General features: G+C 34.6%; 1 protein-coding gene and 1 long non-coding RNA gene across 8 annotated transcripts in view; one reads left to right on the top strand and one right to left on the bottom strand.

The window, feature by feature from the left end:
* Nucleotides 1-18,568, bottom strand: part of LOC121030648 (uncharacterized) — a 124,407-nt gene that overhangs the window by 47,306 nt on the left and 58,533 nt on the right. For all 6 annotated transcript variants that reach the window (XR_005790343.1, XR_005790345.1, XR_005790342.1 and 3 more), the window contains one exon: nt 14,912-15,038. This is a non-coding gene — a long non-coding RNA (uncharacterized LOC121030648). The remainder of the gene's footprint in view (nt 1-14,911; nt 15,039-18,568) is intronic.
* SCN9A (sodium voltage-gated channel alpha subunit 9) overlaps nt 1-18,568 on the top strand; it is a 172,446-nt gene that overhangs the window by 145,408 nt on the left and 8,470 nt on the right. For both annotated transcript variants that reach the window (XM_040475270.1, XM_040475269.1), the window contains exons 20-25: nt 1,169-1,342; nt 5,148-5,270; nt 9,192-9,473; nt 9,916-9,969; nt 10,906-11,043; nt 17,116-17,220. In XM_040475270.1, the coding sequence (XP_040331204.1) occupies nt 1,169-1,342; nt 5,148-5,270; nt 9,192-9,473; nt 9,916-9,969; nt 10,906-11,043; nt 17,116-17,220 (876 nt within the window). The remainder of the gene's footprint in view (nt 1-1,168; nt 1,343-5,147; nt 5,271-9,191; nt 9,474-9,915; nt 9,970-10,905; nt 11,044-17,115; nt 17,221-18,568) is intronic.

Raw genomic sequence — 18,568 nt, 5'->3', positions numbered from 1 at the left:
TAAGAAAGTGGACAAGCCCATGGCTATGGATGGGTAGTATAATGTCAACCACTATAAGGGTACGGGTCCTTTGACTTTCATGTTCTTCCACAAAGTGAATATTGCTTAAACAAGAAAGAGAATACTGGGGTGCCCAGGTGGCTCACTTAGTTGAGCATCCAACTCTTGATTTTAGCTCAAGTCATGATTCCAGGGTCATGGGATTGAGCCCTGTGTCAAGCTCCACACTGAGTGTGGAGCCTGTTCAAGATTCTCTGTCTCTCTTCGCCTCTGCCTCTCTTCCCAGTTCATGCTTGAGAGAGAGAGAGAGAGAGACAGAGAGAGAGAGAGAGAGAGAGAGAGAGAGAGAGAGAGAGAGAAGGAAAATCCTAATGCTCTACACCTGTTTAGGTCAGCAGTCATTTTCAGTGTCCTCACTGAGCTGAATTTGTTAAGTGAATTCAAATTATTTCCCAAGGGACTTGTGACTATGGCCATAGAACCATCATCTGTCACTTACTAAAAGTTCTAGAAGAGTGTTAAAAGGTGCTGCATTCATGGAATGAATGTAAATAGTGATTTGTAGAGCTTAAGCTTTCAATGAATGATAAAATATTGTGCAAGATTCAAAGAAAGAAATCCTCTGTGTTCTACAGCCCTGTTAAGATACTGCATTCATTCATTCATTGAGCAAACTTTTCCTTGTCTCCTACTGTGTTCTTGACACAGTGCTAGGCACTGGGAGTGAACACACATATAAGAACTGGAGGAGAGTCTCCAAATCCTACTGGTGGTGTGAAAGAGAGTGCAGGGTGAGAAAAATATATATGACAAGCTGATCTGGGAATCATGTCTTAAGTTATTAGGATTTATCCCATTTGGAGGGAGATAAAGGGGAGTCAAATAAAGTGGAAATTGCTGCAAGTATGAGAGATCATGGTTCTTTTTAAAGGATTATAAAATTTATTCTTTACATCCTTTCCCTTAATCTCTTGTGCCCAGCAGTGCATACTGGTAAGTAGTCTAAAACTAAGTGTTATATAGTCGCTGTAAATCAGAAGAAAGTCAGCTAGCCCATAACAGTATTATCTTTCAGTGGTTTCTCCATCAGAACTTTATTTCCTGTGTTTGTTATGAATCATAAGCTTTAAGTTGGACATGAATTGAAATTTGACTATTATTTTCACAGGCTTTTGAAGATATATATATTGAAAAGAAAAAGACCATTAAGATTATCCTCGAGTATGCTGACAAGATATTCACTTACATCTTCATTCTGGAAATGCTTCTAAAATGGGTAGCATATGGTTATAAAACGTATTTCACCAATGCCTGGTGTTGGCTGGATTTCTTAATTGTTGATGTAGGTACTTTGACTAAATTTTAAAAGAGGCTGTATTCTTATAAATAAGTGTTCTGAAGAACCTTCATTAATGTTGTTTGTTATCATATTTTAATTTTGGTTAGCTTCTTGTACTTTCAGACTATGCATTTATGGGTTTTTTTGAAATATTAATATAGCCAGTAGAAATATCTCTGTAAGGAGTATTAAGAGAAATTCTTCAATGAATGCAAATTATTTTCTGTGCCATTCTAACGTTTATAATTTACTTTGCATGTGTTTTCTGCAGTAAGAGAAAATGTGATTTTATATACACGTATGTATACATAATTCAAATATTATTGCTGTTGGGAATAAGAACAAAATGAAACACTAGGAGGTGGGTGTGGGAATGGAAGAGGGTAGAGGCATAGATTAAAAAGATAAAATATTGATTTTTTTTTTACAATATAAAATTAGAAAATAAGACACAATAAGGGATGTATCAAGCTGATGTGTTAGCTGAAAGTTATGTAAAAGTGGTGACACAAAAGCTATATAGCTGTGTTAGGGAAATGGAGAGGCATGAATTTCAAAATATTTATCTCTTTCACAATGAAAAGGAAAACCAAAATGAGTCACACTCTTGTCCCCACCTGAAACATCCAACCTACCCTTAATCTCTGGAGTGGCAATGGAACAGAAAAATAGGCATTGACAATGTCAAGTAATAAATTCAGAGAACTGTTCAACACTTGAATGATGGAAAATATATAAGCAAGGTTAAGTTTACAAATTATTTTTAACAAAGCAAAAATATTTTTTTGGGAATCTTGTTGAAATAAGAAAGAGATCCTAAAATAGCTGTGAGATTAAGGCATCTCAAATAGAAATGGTGCAACATCCAATTTATTCTTGTTTAGTGTTCTCTTTTATTTTATATTTTAATAATATAATTTAATAATATATCACATATAATAATTATGTTATTATATTTTATATTATTTTAAAAGGCTTTTTTAAGTTAATTTTTGACCTCAATATCCAAATCTAATTTTTCTCAGAATGATTTATGTTCTTCCATCTATTACTAATTTCCCTAGATTTTCCAAAATCTAGTCTTTGTGGCTAGGGAAAGGACATCTTATAATAAGTTATAATTTTTAGGGAGTTGTTTTCCATCTGATGTCTGGAATTAGAGGGCAACATGCAAATATTTATAATGTTAACAAGTGCTCTAACATTTAACCACCAGTTTGCATCATTAAACTTTTCAGAAAAGAAAAATATAGCATCATTCATAGATATCAAAATTACAAGTAAGAAAGACTATAAATAGCAAAATCTGACTACAAAATTAAAACAAAACTCATAATTTCTACTCAAAAGTTTAATTTCTCAATTTTTATCCAAAGCTTAGTAAGTTCTTTTTAACAGGTCAAAATATAAAATATTAAAAACAATAATTAACATTTTGCTTTCTATATAGGTGATACACAAAAACAATTTTTTTGTTGAGATATAGCTATACATTACACCTCTTATGTTATCTTAGGCTTTCTCTGTGAGATCTGATCTCTAATTTTTGATACTTTATGTTACTGATTTCATATTGTTTGATTTTTTTTAAATTTACCTTTATATATATGTTACCTAGTTACTAGATAGAAAAATAAATGGTAAGAAAGATGCTTTTGTAACATAATAGATTTAAAGAAAGGCTAAACAAAATAAGAAGAAATGATAGAAAGAATGTAGGCTTTTTCTTTTCTTTTCTCTTAACCATTAAATATGATTGGGTCTTTTATGGGTTATTATAAAATATTTAAGGTATTTAAAAACCTTTAAAAACATTATCACAAACATAGTTACTTTCATCACTCAGCCTGTGAAATAGAAGTTTACAAGTATGTATTTTAAGTTTACAAGATGTATTTTAAGAAAGAGAGGGGCGGGGCGCCTAGGTGGCTCAATCGGTTAAGGGGCCGACTTCAGCTCGGGTCACGATCTCACACTCCGTGAGTTCGAGCCCCGCGTCGGGCTCTGTGCTGACCGCTCAGAGCCTGGAGCCTGTTTCGGATTCTGTGTCTCCCTCTCTCTGACCCTCCCCCATTCATGCTCTGTCTCCCTCTGTCTCAAAAATAAATAAACGTTAAAAAAAAAAATTAAAAAAAAAAAAAAAAAAAGAAAGAGAGGGGCACCTGGGTGACTCAGTCTGTTAAGCATCCAGCTTCAGCTCAGGTCATGATCTCAAGACTTGTGAGTTCGAACCCCACATCGTGCTCTGTGCTGACAGCTCAGAGCCTGGAGCCTGCTTTGGATGCTGTGTCTGCCTCTCTCTCTGCCCCTCCTCTGCTCGTGCTCTGTCTCTCAAAAATCAATAAACATTAAAAAAATTATAATAAACATTTGAAAATTTTTTTTCCTGATTAAAAGGGAATACTTGTTATCCTGATTAAAAAGTACATTTTCTTAAGTGTATTTAAGTGGAAAATAATAGACCTGAATGACTTGGGTGAATTTCAAATGATATGAGGGACAGACAATTAGTTCTGCTGGATATATAATATAAAGGACTTAAAAATAAACAATGTTACACTGAGACATTTGGAAGGCAGCTATGCTCACTACTGTACCACCAAACCTGCACAACATTGAGGCATTTGGAAGTAACTGTATGAGAAAGAACAAAAGTCTTCAACGCATTTTGATTCATAAATCAGTTTACTTGTCTCTGATAGCAGGAGCAGTGAACTTGTGAGCGCTGAATTTTTCCACTCTGTCAATAGTTAAATATAAGAACAATGACTCTCAGGTGTTCCTAGTCTTCCCTGGAAAACTTGAATCTTTTAGTCATTACTTCATTCATAATGAAAAGCTACATTCTGGACATTGTTCTTAGACATTACTTCCTGCTACACGCAGTGTAACAACAAATGAATATTTTACATGGAACGCACTCAGAGACTTCATGCATTTACAGATCCAGATGTAAGGTCATTGAGGAGCTCATTGCTCTATTACCAAAATGTGTATTGATTTTATTTCTGTCCATGTTCTTTCTTCTAAGATAGTTTATTGTAAGAACACTAATTTCTGTTGCATACTGATCATGGTAATTGTGGCAGGTCTCACATGATGAAGGTCCGTATGTCTGTGTTGATTGCAAAGCCAGTGAGATCATCTACTTTTTGCTCTCTTCAATACAATTGAGATTTTTCTCCCAGTGTCTATTACTAGGTAAATCTTTTTGGTGCCAGTTCTGATAAATCACAAGGCAAAACAGCCTTGTGGGGAATTAACTCCGTCTCAAAATCATGAGTCTTCAAAACGCTTTTGAATAATGTTTACACTGAGACATAGGTTTGGCTGAATTAATGCCAGACTCTTATGACTTAGCTTCAAAATCACACACTTTCTTATGCCCTGGGTTTTATTATAATTGAAATTTTGATAGTTGCTCTAATTAAATGCATAGCATAAATGTATAACATAAGTTGCTGTAATTAAATATATAGCATATCTAATTAAATATATCAAGCATAAACATATTAATAAGCAATTATATAATCATTGACTACAAACATGTAAAAAGAATGTGTGATTTTTATTCAGGGTAAGAAACTACTTTCCTTCGATTATTTATTTTATTTTCATTAACCTTTCTTTAAATATATTTCCTTAACAAAAGCACATCTTACCTATTTTTAGCCAATGACTAGACAATTTGATATTTAAACTCATATTATTCTTATTGGTCTGCTGTTAGTGATCTTTGAATTTGACTTTTCCTCTTTATGCTTTATTATTTCATTGAAATGATTAATGAAAATTTTATTTTTTGTAGGTTTCTTTGGTTACTTTAGTCGCAAACACTCTCGGCTACTCAGACCTTGGCCCCATTAAATCCCTTCGGACACTTAGAGCTTTAAGACCTCTAAGAGCTTTATCTAGATTTGAAGGAATGAGGGTAAGAAAATGCTAAACATTCTAGTATAATATTCTTATTTTCTAAATGGAGTATAAAATATGAAAAATAAGTATGTAGAAATTATGGACTGTTTATACACACATATATGTATGTATATATATAGATGTAATGTTTATATATGTGTATAGATATGCATATACACAGTATTCAGTGCATATTGTTTAACAAAGAGTAAATCAAATACAATAATGCCTCCTTCACGTAATACTGTTAGGCAGTAATCCAAATAAGTGACTTCTCCCTTTTTAAATGAAAATCTTCCCTGTGCTAGGAAATTTAGGTGAAGGGGACACTATTAGTTCTGATAACATCTCCCAAATACCAGTCATCAAGGACTTGCCTGTATCAGATGTTCAAAAAATATATTTTTTTAAAGAGCTACCCTGGTAGGAGTCATAAGAAAAACCAGGGAAGTCAAGGGGCATCAGCCACCACCTTAAATTTCATCCTTAAAATAAATGTTTCAATAATAGTCGAATGATATCCAAATTGCATTTGAGAAAACTAAAGCTCTGAAAATTTACTGAATTTGCACAAGGCTGCATGGTGCCTGAAAAGAGACCATTTTGCAGAGACAAACAAGGTGAGAAAAATAATTACTAGCAATCTAGCTTTCAGAGCTGTATTAAACCAGCAACTTCATAAAATACATGCGGGACAATGACCTTATTTTCTCTAAATAGTCCATATCCTCACTTATTTCTGCTCTCCTCAAATTTATTTTTTTACCAGGTTTATACCTGCTTTCTCATGCTTCTGTCGTTCTCTTGGCTGAGAGTGCTTTTTCCTGCCCTGTCTCAACCCTAGCTCCCCAATATAGCAGACACCTACCCAGCCATTAAGCTCCAATTTATATTTGCTTTGTCTCTTCACCACCAGGCATAAGTGATCATCCTCCCTTTATGTTCACACAAAATCCTTATTATATTATTTTGTACTTGTTTGTCTGACTGCCTCTCTACCTGTAGTCTCTGAACAACTTAACACGCAGATTAGTCTATCTCACTGAAGTGTGATCTACAGACCAGCCATCAGCATCATCTAAGAATTTATTAGAAATACAGATGCCCAGGCCCTCCTCCAGACCTACTGAATCATGAACTCTGGGGTGGGGCTCAGAAATCTGAAGCCTCAGGTGAATATCAGAGATCTTTTAGTCTAGCAGATCTTCAAGGTTATCCCTGCTAAACTATGACTGTCATGTCTAGTGTTGAATGCATCCAATGTATAATGGCTCCAGTGTATGTGAGAGATCATAATTATACACAATATTCATAAGTGTAATTCAATACTTTTATCATATAAGAATTGAAAAATTACAAGTTGTGTTATCACACAGAAAGATAGTATTGGAATCCATTGACATTAACTTCGTTTTTTGAGCATTGGTAGAATGTTACAATTGATCTGGAACTTATGACTCCTATCTGGACTCACACAGACCATCTACTGCATTTTCTTGAACAAAGAATGTATTTTACCCTACAAGCTACTTCCCTCAGCAATTAAGCTAGCCCATTATTCTACCCTCTTTGCTGTTTGTTTTTTATCAATAATTGGAGAATGTTTTAATAGATTTGGAGGAGCAGATATATCTGTGTAGCATTTATTAACCACATAAAAAGATATGTTCCTTCCCACTGCAGGATCATTCTGAAGAGTAAATGAAATGATGATTTGAGGCATTATGAGTTAGCTTCCTTTGAATCTTGAGGATCTCAAGCTTATTGACTTTCCCAAATGGCTGCTCATCAGACCAATATGTACCTATCTCCCTCAGAGACCACCATTACTCACATTCTTTCAGCAAACATTTTAAACACCAACTATGTGTCAGCTATTAGGCTATAAAAAGAGTACAATGGTGAAGAGACCCCAGTCCCCCAAGACTGAGTGGGGACAAAAGTCATGGAGAGACAGACAGGGAAACAGTGGTTACTCTATGACATCTGCTATGAAATGGTAAGCACACAGTACTACAGGACCATGGAGGCTAGAGTAGCTACCTTGGGAAGCCTAGGAAGGCCTCACAAGGAGGTGACTTTGGAGCCAGGACTGAAATAGTGGGCCTCAACCCCCAGGCACCTAGACATTCCAGGCAGAGATGCTAGCTGGTAGAGAAACATAGGGTTGAGTGTGTAAGGCATGTTTGAGCAAGGACTAGAAGGAAAAATGTGCCTCAGTGATAAGCACAGTGTGGAGATTAGCAGGAAGTGAGGATGAAAGCATAGGCTTGAACAAGAGTTGACCACTTTGAACTTTATTCTCTACTCCTGTGTTTCCTAACCCTTTTAGTGTCACGTACACTATAAGGATCTCATAACACTATGAATCATCTCTTCGTTAAAAAAAAAAAAAAATACAACCATGATGTTTTTCATAGAATTTTATGCTGGCATGGAAGCTCAGTGGCTCACAGACCCTAGGTACTATTGCTCTAGGTCAGAGGTCAACAAACTAAAGCCCACAGGCTGATTGCCTGTTTTGTAAAGGAAGTTTTAATGCCTCTCAGCCATGCCCATTTGTTTATAATCTATTGCTACGGGAGCAGAATTGAATACTTGCAACAGAGAACATATAACCCTCAAAGCCTAAAAATACTTAAGAAAATGCTCACCAACCCCTGCTCTAGAAAATCTCAAAGATGGTCAAAGATTCTTAATGTTTCACTGCTTGGAAAAAAGAGGGAGCACAGTGCTCTCACTTAACAAATTAGTCTTTAACACATTTGGACTCAAATACAGACTAGAGCTGAAATATAAAAAGACAGGTAGGTTTCAAAAGATGGGGTAATTAAGAAAATCTGGAGAGTGATAAATGCCACAATAGTCTCCATGCAGGAAAATTGGAATGGCAAGAGGCACCAGTGATTAATAGCAGTGGAAATGCTGAAAAGCTGAAATAAAGGAAGTATTAACTAATGATAAACTATTTCATTTTTATTTTAACCAAGGCAAGCATTATCTATATTTAGCCAAGGACTTATATATAAAGTATATTTAGAGCTAGAATAATAAATTTGAACAGATGGCTCTCGTTTTGTAGATGAAGAACTGAGGTCCCAAGGTCTTAATTGAATTCAGCACCATACAACTAGCAGAACCAATTAAATATAAGGGGTTCATACGCTGAAAGACTCCCAACCTTAACTCCAGCTTATATACACCAGTGGTTTCTCTATATAGGAGAATTTTAGCACTGACAAATCTAGGGCTAGCACTGACCTTTAAATGTACATTTTATTTATTTTTTATCATTTATACTTAGAAATTTCTTTTTTTCCCCTAGATTATGCAGATTTTCGACTTCACCTTACATATATCAGGTTTTTGGTTTATTATTTTTATTTTTTCATTTATTTAAGCTATGGTATCATTTTTAGCTACTTTGTTTTGCACTGTTGCTAATACTTTCAATGTGTTTATCAACTATTTTAAGTAAGCTTATTGATCACAGGGCTCCTGTCTCGTTTGTCTTGGTTGGCATACTACTAAGCATAGATAGTTAATACATGTTGCTTGGTGATTTGATGTCTTAAACATGTAAGGGTGGCTTTTCTTTTTTTTTTATTTTTTTTTTATTTTTTTTTCAACGTTTATTTATTTTTGGGACAGAGAGAGACAGAGCATGAACGGGGGAGGGGCAGAGAGAGAGGGAGACACAGAATCGGAAACAGCCTCCAGGCTCCGAGCCATCAGCCCAGAGCCCGACGCGGGGCTCAAACTCACAGACCGCGAGATGGTGACCTGGCTGAAGTCGGACGCTTAACCGACTGCGCCACCCAGGCGCCCCCAAGGGTGGCTTTTCTAATTTCCTTAATTCTGCATTGTGTTTCATTAATGTGGACCATTTAACATTTTTACTAATCCTAATCATCCTTTTCTTTCCTTTGAATACTAGGTGGTCGTGAATGCACTCATAGGTGCAATTCCTTCCATCATGAATGTGCTACTTGTGTGTCTTATATTCTGGCTAATATTTAGCATCATGGGAGTAAATTTGTTTGCTGGGAAGTTCTATGAGTGTGTTAATACCACGGATGGGTCACGTTTTCCAACAAGTCTAGTTAAAAATCGTTCCGACTGTTCTGCACTGATGAACATTAGTCAAAATGTGCGGTGGAAAAACCTGAAGGTGAACTTTGATAATGTTGGACTTGGTTACCTGTCTCTGCTTCAAGTTGTAAGTGAGCCCTGTCATGAATGCTTGATATTATAGTGGACTCTGGATGAAGGATATAATTCATTGTTTAATCTATTAACTAGAAGTTAAAGATAATGTACTTTGTGACTTTAAAAAGAGACTTGGTCTTTCATAGAACATGTGCCTATAAAACATGTTCTGGAAAACTCTACCTCTGGAAAAATTAAAGTTCATGTGCAAAATTTTCAGGAATTGTAACAACCTGGAAATAATTAACTAGGACTAAGATTTACAATGTGACTTGGCACTATGTCCTTTTGGTGCTCGACATAGCACCTTTATATTAAATTGATATTTTGAAATACAGTAAAATTCAGTGATTTGATATCACTTAATAAATGTAACAATAAATGGACTGAATTCGTGTATGGCTACCTTAGAGTGTGAGCTTCACATTCAGATTCTATTGTTATATTTACAGGCAACATTTAAGGGATGGATGGATATTATGTATGCAGCTGTTGATTCTGTTAATGTAAGTATTGGTCAATATAACACAAATCTACAGTTTTTAAAGCTCCTGAGTTTAGGTCAGCCATTTTCAAATAGTAGCTCCAAGGAGCCCTTGGTACGTACACACAAAATGAAGAACTTCCTTCCACCCAATAATAGCCTAGTGATGACGTGTGCAGCATTTGGGGACAGAGCTTAACTCAAATTCTGGGTCTATCATATATAAGCTCTGTAACTGACTTTGAGCAAATTACTTTGCCTCTCTCAGCTTGTTTATTGGCTGTAAAAAGAAAAAAAAAATTACTGTCCGTGTCATGGGATTGTTCTGAGGAACCAACCAGAAAATGTAAGTAGAGCACTTTGCACACCCTGGCAATAAGTGCTCAATAAATACATTTATCAAAATAAAAATTAAATATCATAAGTTATTCATGGGTTTTAATTTTTTTTATTCATAGATTTTGTTGTTTTTATGTTTAAAATGCTCTGGAAGAGTTTATGTGAAATGAGTTCCATGCTAAGAAATTAAATCCAGTGAAGACATTTGTGTAATCAAATGAAGAAAAAAAAAATCAATAAAATTTATATAAATATGGTATCACATTCTTTACAGTTTTTTTTTCTGGAAATAAATAACATACTTTAGTTCAGTTAGTTACCAGATTGTCTGTCCTACCAATCTGGGAACAAGTACTACATATGGTTAAGTCCTTTGTAGTCATTTGAAGATTATATTCATGTACATAGTAAGCATGCAATAAATATTTATTGCTTAACGCTTAATGCTTAATGTTGAATAAATTTTAAGAAGGTTTAGGCTGATCCTCAAGATGCAATGGCTTCTGAAAAGCCAAGTTCACCAAGGATAGCACTGTCTGGATTAACTTGTCAGACCATGAAAAAAACAAAATCATTAATGTTATTGTCAATATGCTGCTAACTTCTGTTAATCTTATAGGTAGACAAGCAGCCCATCTATGAATACAGCCTCTACATGTATATTTATTTTGTCATCTTTATCATCTTTGGATCATTCTTCACTTTGAACTTATTCATTGGTGTCATCATAGATAATTTCAACCAACAGAAAAAAAAGATAAGTATTTTAAGGATTTTTTTTTACTGTACTGAAAAATATGAACAATTATTTTCCTAAAAATATGATTTGAAATTTAATTTGATACCAATTAGTGATTAGCTTCATTATAACTTCATTTATTTTTTTAAATAATTGAATACAGATATGCTTAATCTCATTTATCTCTGCACAGAAAATAATTATCTTCTGTCATATTTTTAAGCAATATGACAAGTATTGAGTTTTTGTCAATGTTCGCTATAGAGGATTGACTAATTAAGAAAAATTAATGCACTAATTGTTCATTCAAAGCATATTTCATAAGGAGTTACTTCATTCATTCTCTGAGCCACTGCTCTGTGTGGTATACATTGGGCTGGCCCTTGATGGACAACAGCACAAGATATGTTTCCTGACTTCAGGGAGTTTGTATCATAGCAGAAGCAATGATACATGTGGTGGAAATTAAGATTTGTTGAATGTTGCAAGTAAGATACTTTCCTGAGATTTGTGTTTCATTAACTTTCACATCAACTGTATTAATTTTTTAAGGCTCCTATAACCCAAGTACCACAAACTGGTGGCTTCAAACAACAGAAATTTATTCTCTCACAGTTATGGAGGCTGCAAGTCCAAAATAAAAGTTTTGTTAGGGCCATGCTCTCCTTAGAGCCTTTTGGGAAGGCTTCTGGTAGCTTCTGGTAGCTCAAGTGTTACTTGCCTTATGGCAGCATATCTTTAGTCTTTGCCTCCATGGTCACATGGAGTGTTTTCCCTCTCTGTGTCTCTATCCTTTACTTATGAGGACACTCGTCATAGTGGATTAAAGTCTCACTCTTCTCTAGTATGACCTCACCTTGATTTAATTACATCTACAATGACAACATTTCCATTTCCACATAAGGTAATTCTGAAGTATTAGGGGCTAGGACTTTAAAATATCTTTTTGGGGGGACACAATTCAACCTAAAATATCCACCCTAAAATTTATTATTATTATTATTATTATTATTATTATTATTATTGACTTTGTCTGATAAACGTGGGCAGCCACAAAAAGGTTAAGTGATGTACCCAAGATCATGCATCTAGTAAGTGATAGTTCTGATAAGGTCAGTAGTTGATCCCATGTACTGCATATATTTTTTAGCCCCTGCACTATGCCAGATCCCTAAATACTATAATATGAAACAGTGATAAGTGTAATAAAAATTAACAAAAGCAACAATAATAACAACAAAATAAATGGACAGAGAAAAAATAGATATAAATAGAAAAAAACACATTTATGTGACAATTGGTGGGCTTTGTAAGATTAATAAGAAGACATGTAGAGACTGAGAGGCAGAAATATGGATAATCCAGAGGGAGGGATAGAGAAATGTGTGAGCACATGCATAGGGCTGACATAAGAGGAAGTAATCCAGGAGGAATAGCCTCCCATCCAGTTTGAATGGAGTTTTGAGATGGAATTTTAAAAAGAGAAATAGTACAAGATGAAGTCTTGCCTGAGAGCAGATCTGAAAAGCCATATTAGGTATTTTTCAGTAGGAGCTGATGTGTCATTGAGGTATTTTGAGCAAGGGAGCACATATAGGCAGGACAGTGGCATTTATTATGACTTGATGATGTGTCTGATTCTGTGTAAAGTACTCCACATGTGTAATCTTAGTCGCATTTTACAGCAAACCTAAAAGGCATTATATCACCACTTCCCCTGTCAGAGAGGATGTGTTACTTGCGTGTGATCCGACAGTTAGGAAGTAGTCTCATCACAGATCCAACTCTGGAGTCTCTTCTTCCAGGGACTGTGAAAACTCAGTTCTAATTTAAAAACTGAATCCAGCAATGATGCGTAGAATGACTGAAGAGAGACCCAAGACTAGGTCAGATTCTGCATTACCTGCTACCTGGACCACATTTAAGTCTCCACATTAGTCATTTGCAGCAATGGGGAATACAGGATATGTTCAATGAAGAGCCTGTAGTGGGTACAGTCTATAGTATTATCTGTGATTTGCAAGAGAATAAATCATCTAAGAAGTCTCAATTTTCCTGTCAAAGTTGGCTGAGTTACTGTAACTGTAGCACCACCCACAGGAAAAGAAATCTTTCCAAGATAAGGGGTAGGATTCCAAGAGGGAGTCATTTTAGATACTGGCTTAGCATTTAAGAAAAGATAGATGTACAAGAAATGAAATGTCATTATTGTACGTGACTGATATTCACAATTGGAAGGAAATTTAGTAAATGTTAAATGTTATTTATGCTTACATTTTCAAATATAGGTTATTTTCAAAGATATTTTGAAAATCCCATCTTCCATTCTTACATTTAATATCTGAGAGCCACACTTAGCTAACATTATCATATATTCATGGCTTTAGACAGAGAATCTCTAAAAATTGATAATTAACCTTGAAAATAAGTTTACAAAGTATACTCTAATTTTCAATTTATTTTTTTTCAACTTTAGTCATTATATATGTGTATATATGGTATATAAGCATATACATATGATTCCCCAATATTCCCTGTATAGGATCAATCAAACATATATCTAGATAAAGCCATGTGACCATGGACAGGACAGCCACAACCCTAACTGCTTTAATCTTCTTGCTTTTAAATGTTACTCTTACAAGAATTGCCACTGGAGGAAGATAGGATCGGTTGACACCATTACCATTACTGTCAGGCAAAAGTTACTAATTTAGAAGCACTGCCAACTACCACTATCCCCTACATTTCTTCTAGTATTTAATTTGCAATTTAAGCATACCTTTTATATTCTGACCTTTTCTGAATGGCCTACGGTTTCTTTCCACCTTAGTAAGAAACAGGACCGATACTTCAATTAACCTACTACATAGGAGATCTTCTGCTAGATAACTTTGTGTATGTGAATTCATCTAATCCACAGACAAGCTAATGAAAGTGGCATCTTTATAGAAAAGTATATATGCTGGGGCCTGGTAAGGATAAGTAATTTGTTTCAAATCAATCAACAGGTCCATTGGCATTCAGGATCCAAAGGTCTGTTTGACTTCAAAGCCCATATTCTTTTCCCAGCGTATTCTTGACTCTTAAGGCTTTTTAACTTAGTGCTTTGGTCTCAGCTCATAGCTCTTCTAATAACCAACCCCACTTTACTAGTTTTTCCAAATGCCCATCACTTCTATAAGTAATGTTTTCATTTTAATGAGTTCATGTGATACTGAGTTTAATAATTCATTAGAAAACATACTTTGGAAAATTAGAACACAAATTATTAATAGGTTCAAGTTACAAAAGGGAAAAATATGTAGTATATTTACACAAAGACCTAATATAGCCCTGGTTACGTATGGGTAAATTCTGAGTAAAGGAACCCCTTTTAGTAGCTATAACCTTATTAGGAAGGTTAGTAACAACAACGGTAATAGCAACTAACAATTATTGAGGGCTTGTGTATCTGGCATTATTCTGAGTGCTTTGAATACATGATCTCAGTTGATCCTCAGAACAAGACAACTGAGATATAGCTACTCTTGTAAGGATGAGATGACTTATCCTTAAAGAGATTAAGAAACTTGCCTAAGGACAACAGAGATAGGATTTGAACAAAGATGATCTGATACTAGAACTACAGTCTTAAGTACTAAGTAACACAGCCTTGACATAGTGTGTAACATTGAAAAGGACCAGCCTGATTTACAGAGTGTCTTCCATCTAGCTTTTAAAGGGATACATTTTGCACAAGGTCTCTAAAGCTACAGTAAAACCAAACAACACAAATTCCTCTATTAGAGCATTTTGTAATCTCCTAGTTTTATCCCCACCTTTTATTATTTTGGCAAACAAGGTATCATTAAGAAAAGTTAAAATTTGCCATTTTGAGTTTTACCTCTAATTCAGAGTTCTCTTCCCAGTGTTTTCCTAGCTTCTTCTGGTAAGTTCTTGACATGGTATGGCATTCAGCTTCTGCTCATAAGTAGTTCTCTTAACACTGGCCTGAAGGCTCTCCTGGATACCTAGCATGAATATGTAAGATAAATACCAAAGACTGTATATCAACTAGAATAAAGGTGAGTTAAAACAGTTTAAAGAAAGAAAGCAGAGTCTGGTTATCATTAGGTATTTGATACATTTTTTTAAAATGCGGTATAATAGAAAGCTATTGCCCAATCCAAGAAAACTAAAGGGAAACAATAACCAGATGATCTTTAACTCCCCAACCCTACAAATTAAGTAAGGATTCGAGAACTAAAAATTATTCAAAATAAATTCCCCATTACATTGATTATACTAATTTGTCCCATAACTAAAAAGTTGATGTTACACATCAATGTAGAAAATGTGTGAATCTGTAAAAATTACAGATAATTTTAAGAAAATTGGCATACCCTAAAAGAACAGATAAGGCTTCTAAGCCCCCTTTGTGAAATGAAGATCAAAAACCTTCATTTAAATTTTTTCAATGTTTCTTTCTTTTTAAAATTTTTTTAATGTTTATTTATTTTTGAGACAGAGAGAGAGAGAACATGAGCAGATGAGAGACAGAGAGAAAGGGAGACACAGAATCCAAAGTAGGCTCCAGGGTCTCAGCTGTCAGCACAGAGGCAAAATCATGACCTGAGCTGAAGTCAGACACTTAACCGACTGAGCCAACCAGGCACCCCAATGTTTGTTTGCTTGTTGGTTGGTTGGTTGGTTGGTTTTGAGAGACAGAGAGAGGGTGCAAACTGGGGATGAACAGGGAGAGAGAGACAGAGGATCCAAAGCAGGCTCTCCACTGTCAGTACAGAGCCCAAAATGGGGCTCAAACTCACAAACCATGAGATCATGGCATAAGCCAAACTCAGATGCTTAACGAACTGGGCCACCCAGGCGACCCCAAAAAACTTTAGAGTTAGTTATTTTTACTGTTGAATTTTAAAGGTTGTCTATTCAATTAGGAAGTCTTTCAGGTCAAGGATCCTGAATCCTTGGTCATTTCCTCAATACCTCCAACACTATTATACATAATGTTGACACCCAATAACCTGCTTATATTGCAGTTTCTTTATTGGAATGAAAAAAGTATCTAACAAGTTTCTTCAAACACCCCCCACACACACACACACACAGATATTGTGTGTTACATGTTCACTGTGCAGTAGTCTCCCGCACCCATTATCTATAGGGCATATGTTTCAGTGGATGCCTGAAACCATAGATAGTACCAAACCTTAAATGTACCATGTTTTTTCTTCTACATGCATACCTATGGTAAATTCTAATTTATAAATTAGGCATAGTAAGAGATTAACAACAATAATAATAAAATAGAACAATATGCCATAATACAAGTTACGTGAGTATCGTCTCTGTGTCTCAAAATATTTTATTGTACTATACTTCCCTTCTTGTAATGGTGTGAGATGATAAAATGTCTATGTAATGAGATGAAGTGAGGTGACTATCTGCAGACATCGTGATGTAGCCTTGGGTTACTATTCACCTTCTGACCTATGCCAGGAGGATCACTTGCTTCTAGACCACAGTTGACCATGGGTAACAGAAACCACAGGAAGCAAAACCACAGATAAGAGGGCACTACTGTATATTCTTTTTCTGTGCTAAACAAATATGGCATTTATAAATGAATACAAATAACATAAAATTATTTTTACTATGGTTTTGGCCCCTACTTTTCACTAGAGTCCCAAATATTAGCCAAATCATCAAAAAAGATGTTCAGTATTATTTTGTATAACTCTTCCTAATATGTTTGTAATCTAGCAATAAAATGCCTGAGATAGGTAGCAGATAAAATGAAATACCAGCACATAGTTTAAAATGACACGGGTTACTGCACCAAAAGAAAATTGAGCCAATAATTATTATATGTAATACATATATTTTACGTATGCACATTACATTATTTATGGAGAATAACATGCCTACATGTAAGTAATTCTTTAAGATGGGTTTTATTTATAGCTACGTGGCACATATTAAATGCATTTTATTTCTATATTAATACATTTTTAACCTGTCTTAATGATCTGAAGAAAGATCCAGACCATGATTCTGATTTTAACTAGATTTATTTTTTTATTTCTTTACCTTGGAGGTCAAGACATCTTTATGACAGAAGAACAGAAGAAATATTATAATGCGATGAAAAAGCTGGGATCTAAGAAACCACAAAAGCCAATACCTCGGCCAGGGGTAAAAAAAAAAAAAAAAAAAAGAAAAGAAAAAAAAAACAATTCATCTTAAAACAACACAGGGGTTAGGGGCACCAACCCTCCACACAGTCAAAATCTGCATATCAACTTCTGACTCCTCCAAATCTTAACTACTAACAGCCTACTGTTGACCAAAAATCTTACTGATAAACTAAATGGTTGCTGAACACATATTTTACATGTTATATGTATTACATACTGTATTATATACGGTAAGCTAGAGAAAACAAAATGTTATTAAGAGAATCATAAAGAAGAGAAAATATATTTACAGTACTGCACTGTATTTATCTTTAAAAAACCCATGATTAATGGACTTATGTAGTTCAAAACTGTTGTCCAAGGGGCAACTGTATATTTTTACATATATATCTCTAGCATATAAATTTTCAATTATTTTTAATTCATCTTTAACGGACAACTAGTTCTTAAACATGAATGCTAATATTTGAATAAAAGGCCTTATAAAACTGAATATATGTATTTTGAACATTATCACTGTTCTTAATATTCCTATAAAAATTACAAATAATTATATATGGTTTTACTTTTATATTAGCTACACAGCTTACTACTAGTGCAGTGGCCTGTGGAGAATACAAATAAAATGTAATTTTGATTGAAACTTACTTATCTAAGTAATGACTTTATGATGTAGTGATTGCTGTCTATCAGTAGGGTAAAACTAACATGAAGATTTTTAATATTGCAACAAATAGCAAAAGAAGCAGTTGGACTGGTTTTGAGTCTAAACTTTTTCCTACTGTGAAGTCAAAGACCAGAATGGAAAAAATTTAAATGCATATAATTTAAATGCATATAATGCATTTAAATTTGTATTGAACATAACACACCTTGCCAAAGAGTCATGGCTGAAGAAAAAGCCAATTAGTACCCAGCTGGCAACATGAGGATCACCCAGCACTTTTTAAATGGACACATTGCCAGGTCTCAGCCAGACCTATTGAATCACAATCTATGGATTTGAAACCCTGGTATTAATTTTTTGCATGCCCTACTTGATCTTGGTAAAATGCTTTAAGGCCTTTCCTAAAAGGATTTTGAAGAAGCTATGTTTCCTAGAAAGCATAATACTAACAGTGAGACTGAAAAGAAAGGTGATTTGTAAGTATGAATATGTATGGAAATACATATTCCATACATGAAAGAGATAGGAAAATATAAGTCTCTGATACTACAGCAGTCATATAAGACACTGCAACACATTAGTTAAAATAATATGGCAAAGTAGAAATTTAGAGACATGATATTTTATTAACTTGAAATACTACGGGTAGTAGAGCTGAGGTATTTTAGTAAAAAATTAC

Source organism: Herpailurus yagouaroundi, unplaced genomic scaffold, assembly GCF_014898765.1.
Source record: "Herpailurus yagouaroundi ecotype Mexico unplaced genomic scaffold, PumYag 140, whole genome shotgun sequence".
Lineage (NCBI taxonomy): Eukaryota > Metazoa > Chordata > Mammalia > Carnivora > Felidae > Herpailurus > Herpailurus yagouaroundi.
The sequence above is the reverse complement of the archived record's forward strand: the minus strand, read 5'-3'. Positions and strand labels throughout refer to the sequence as shown.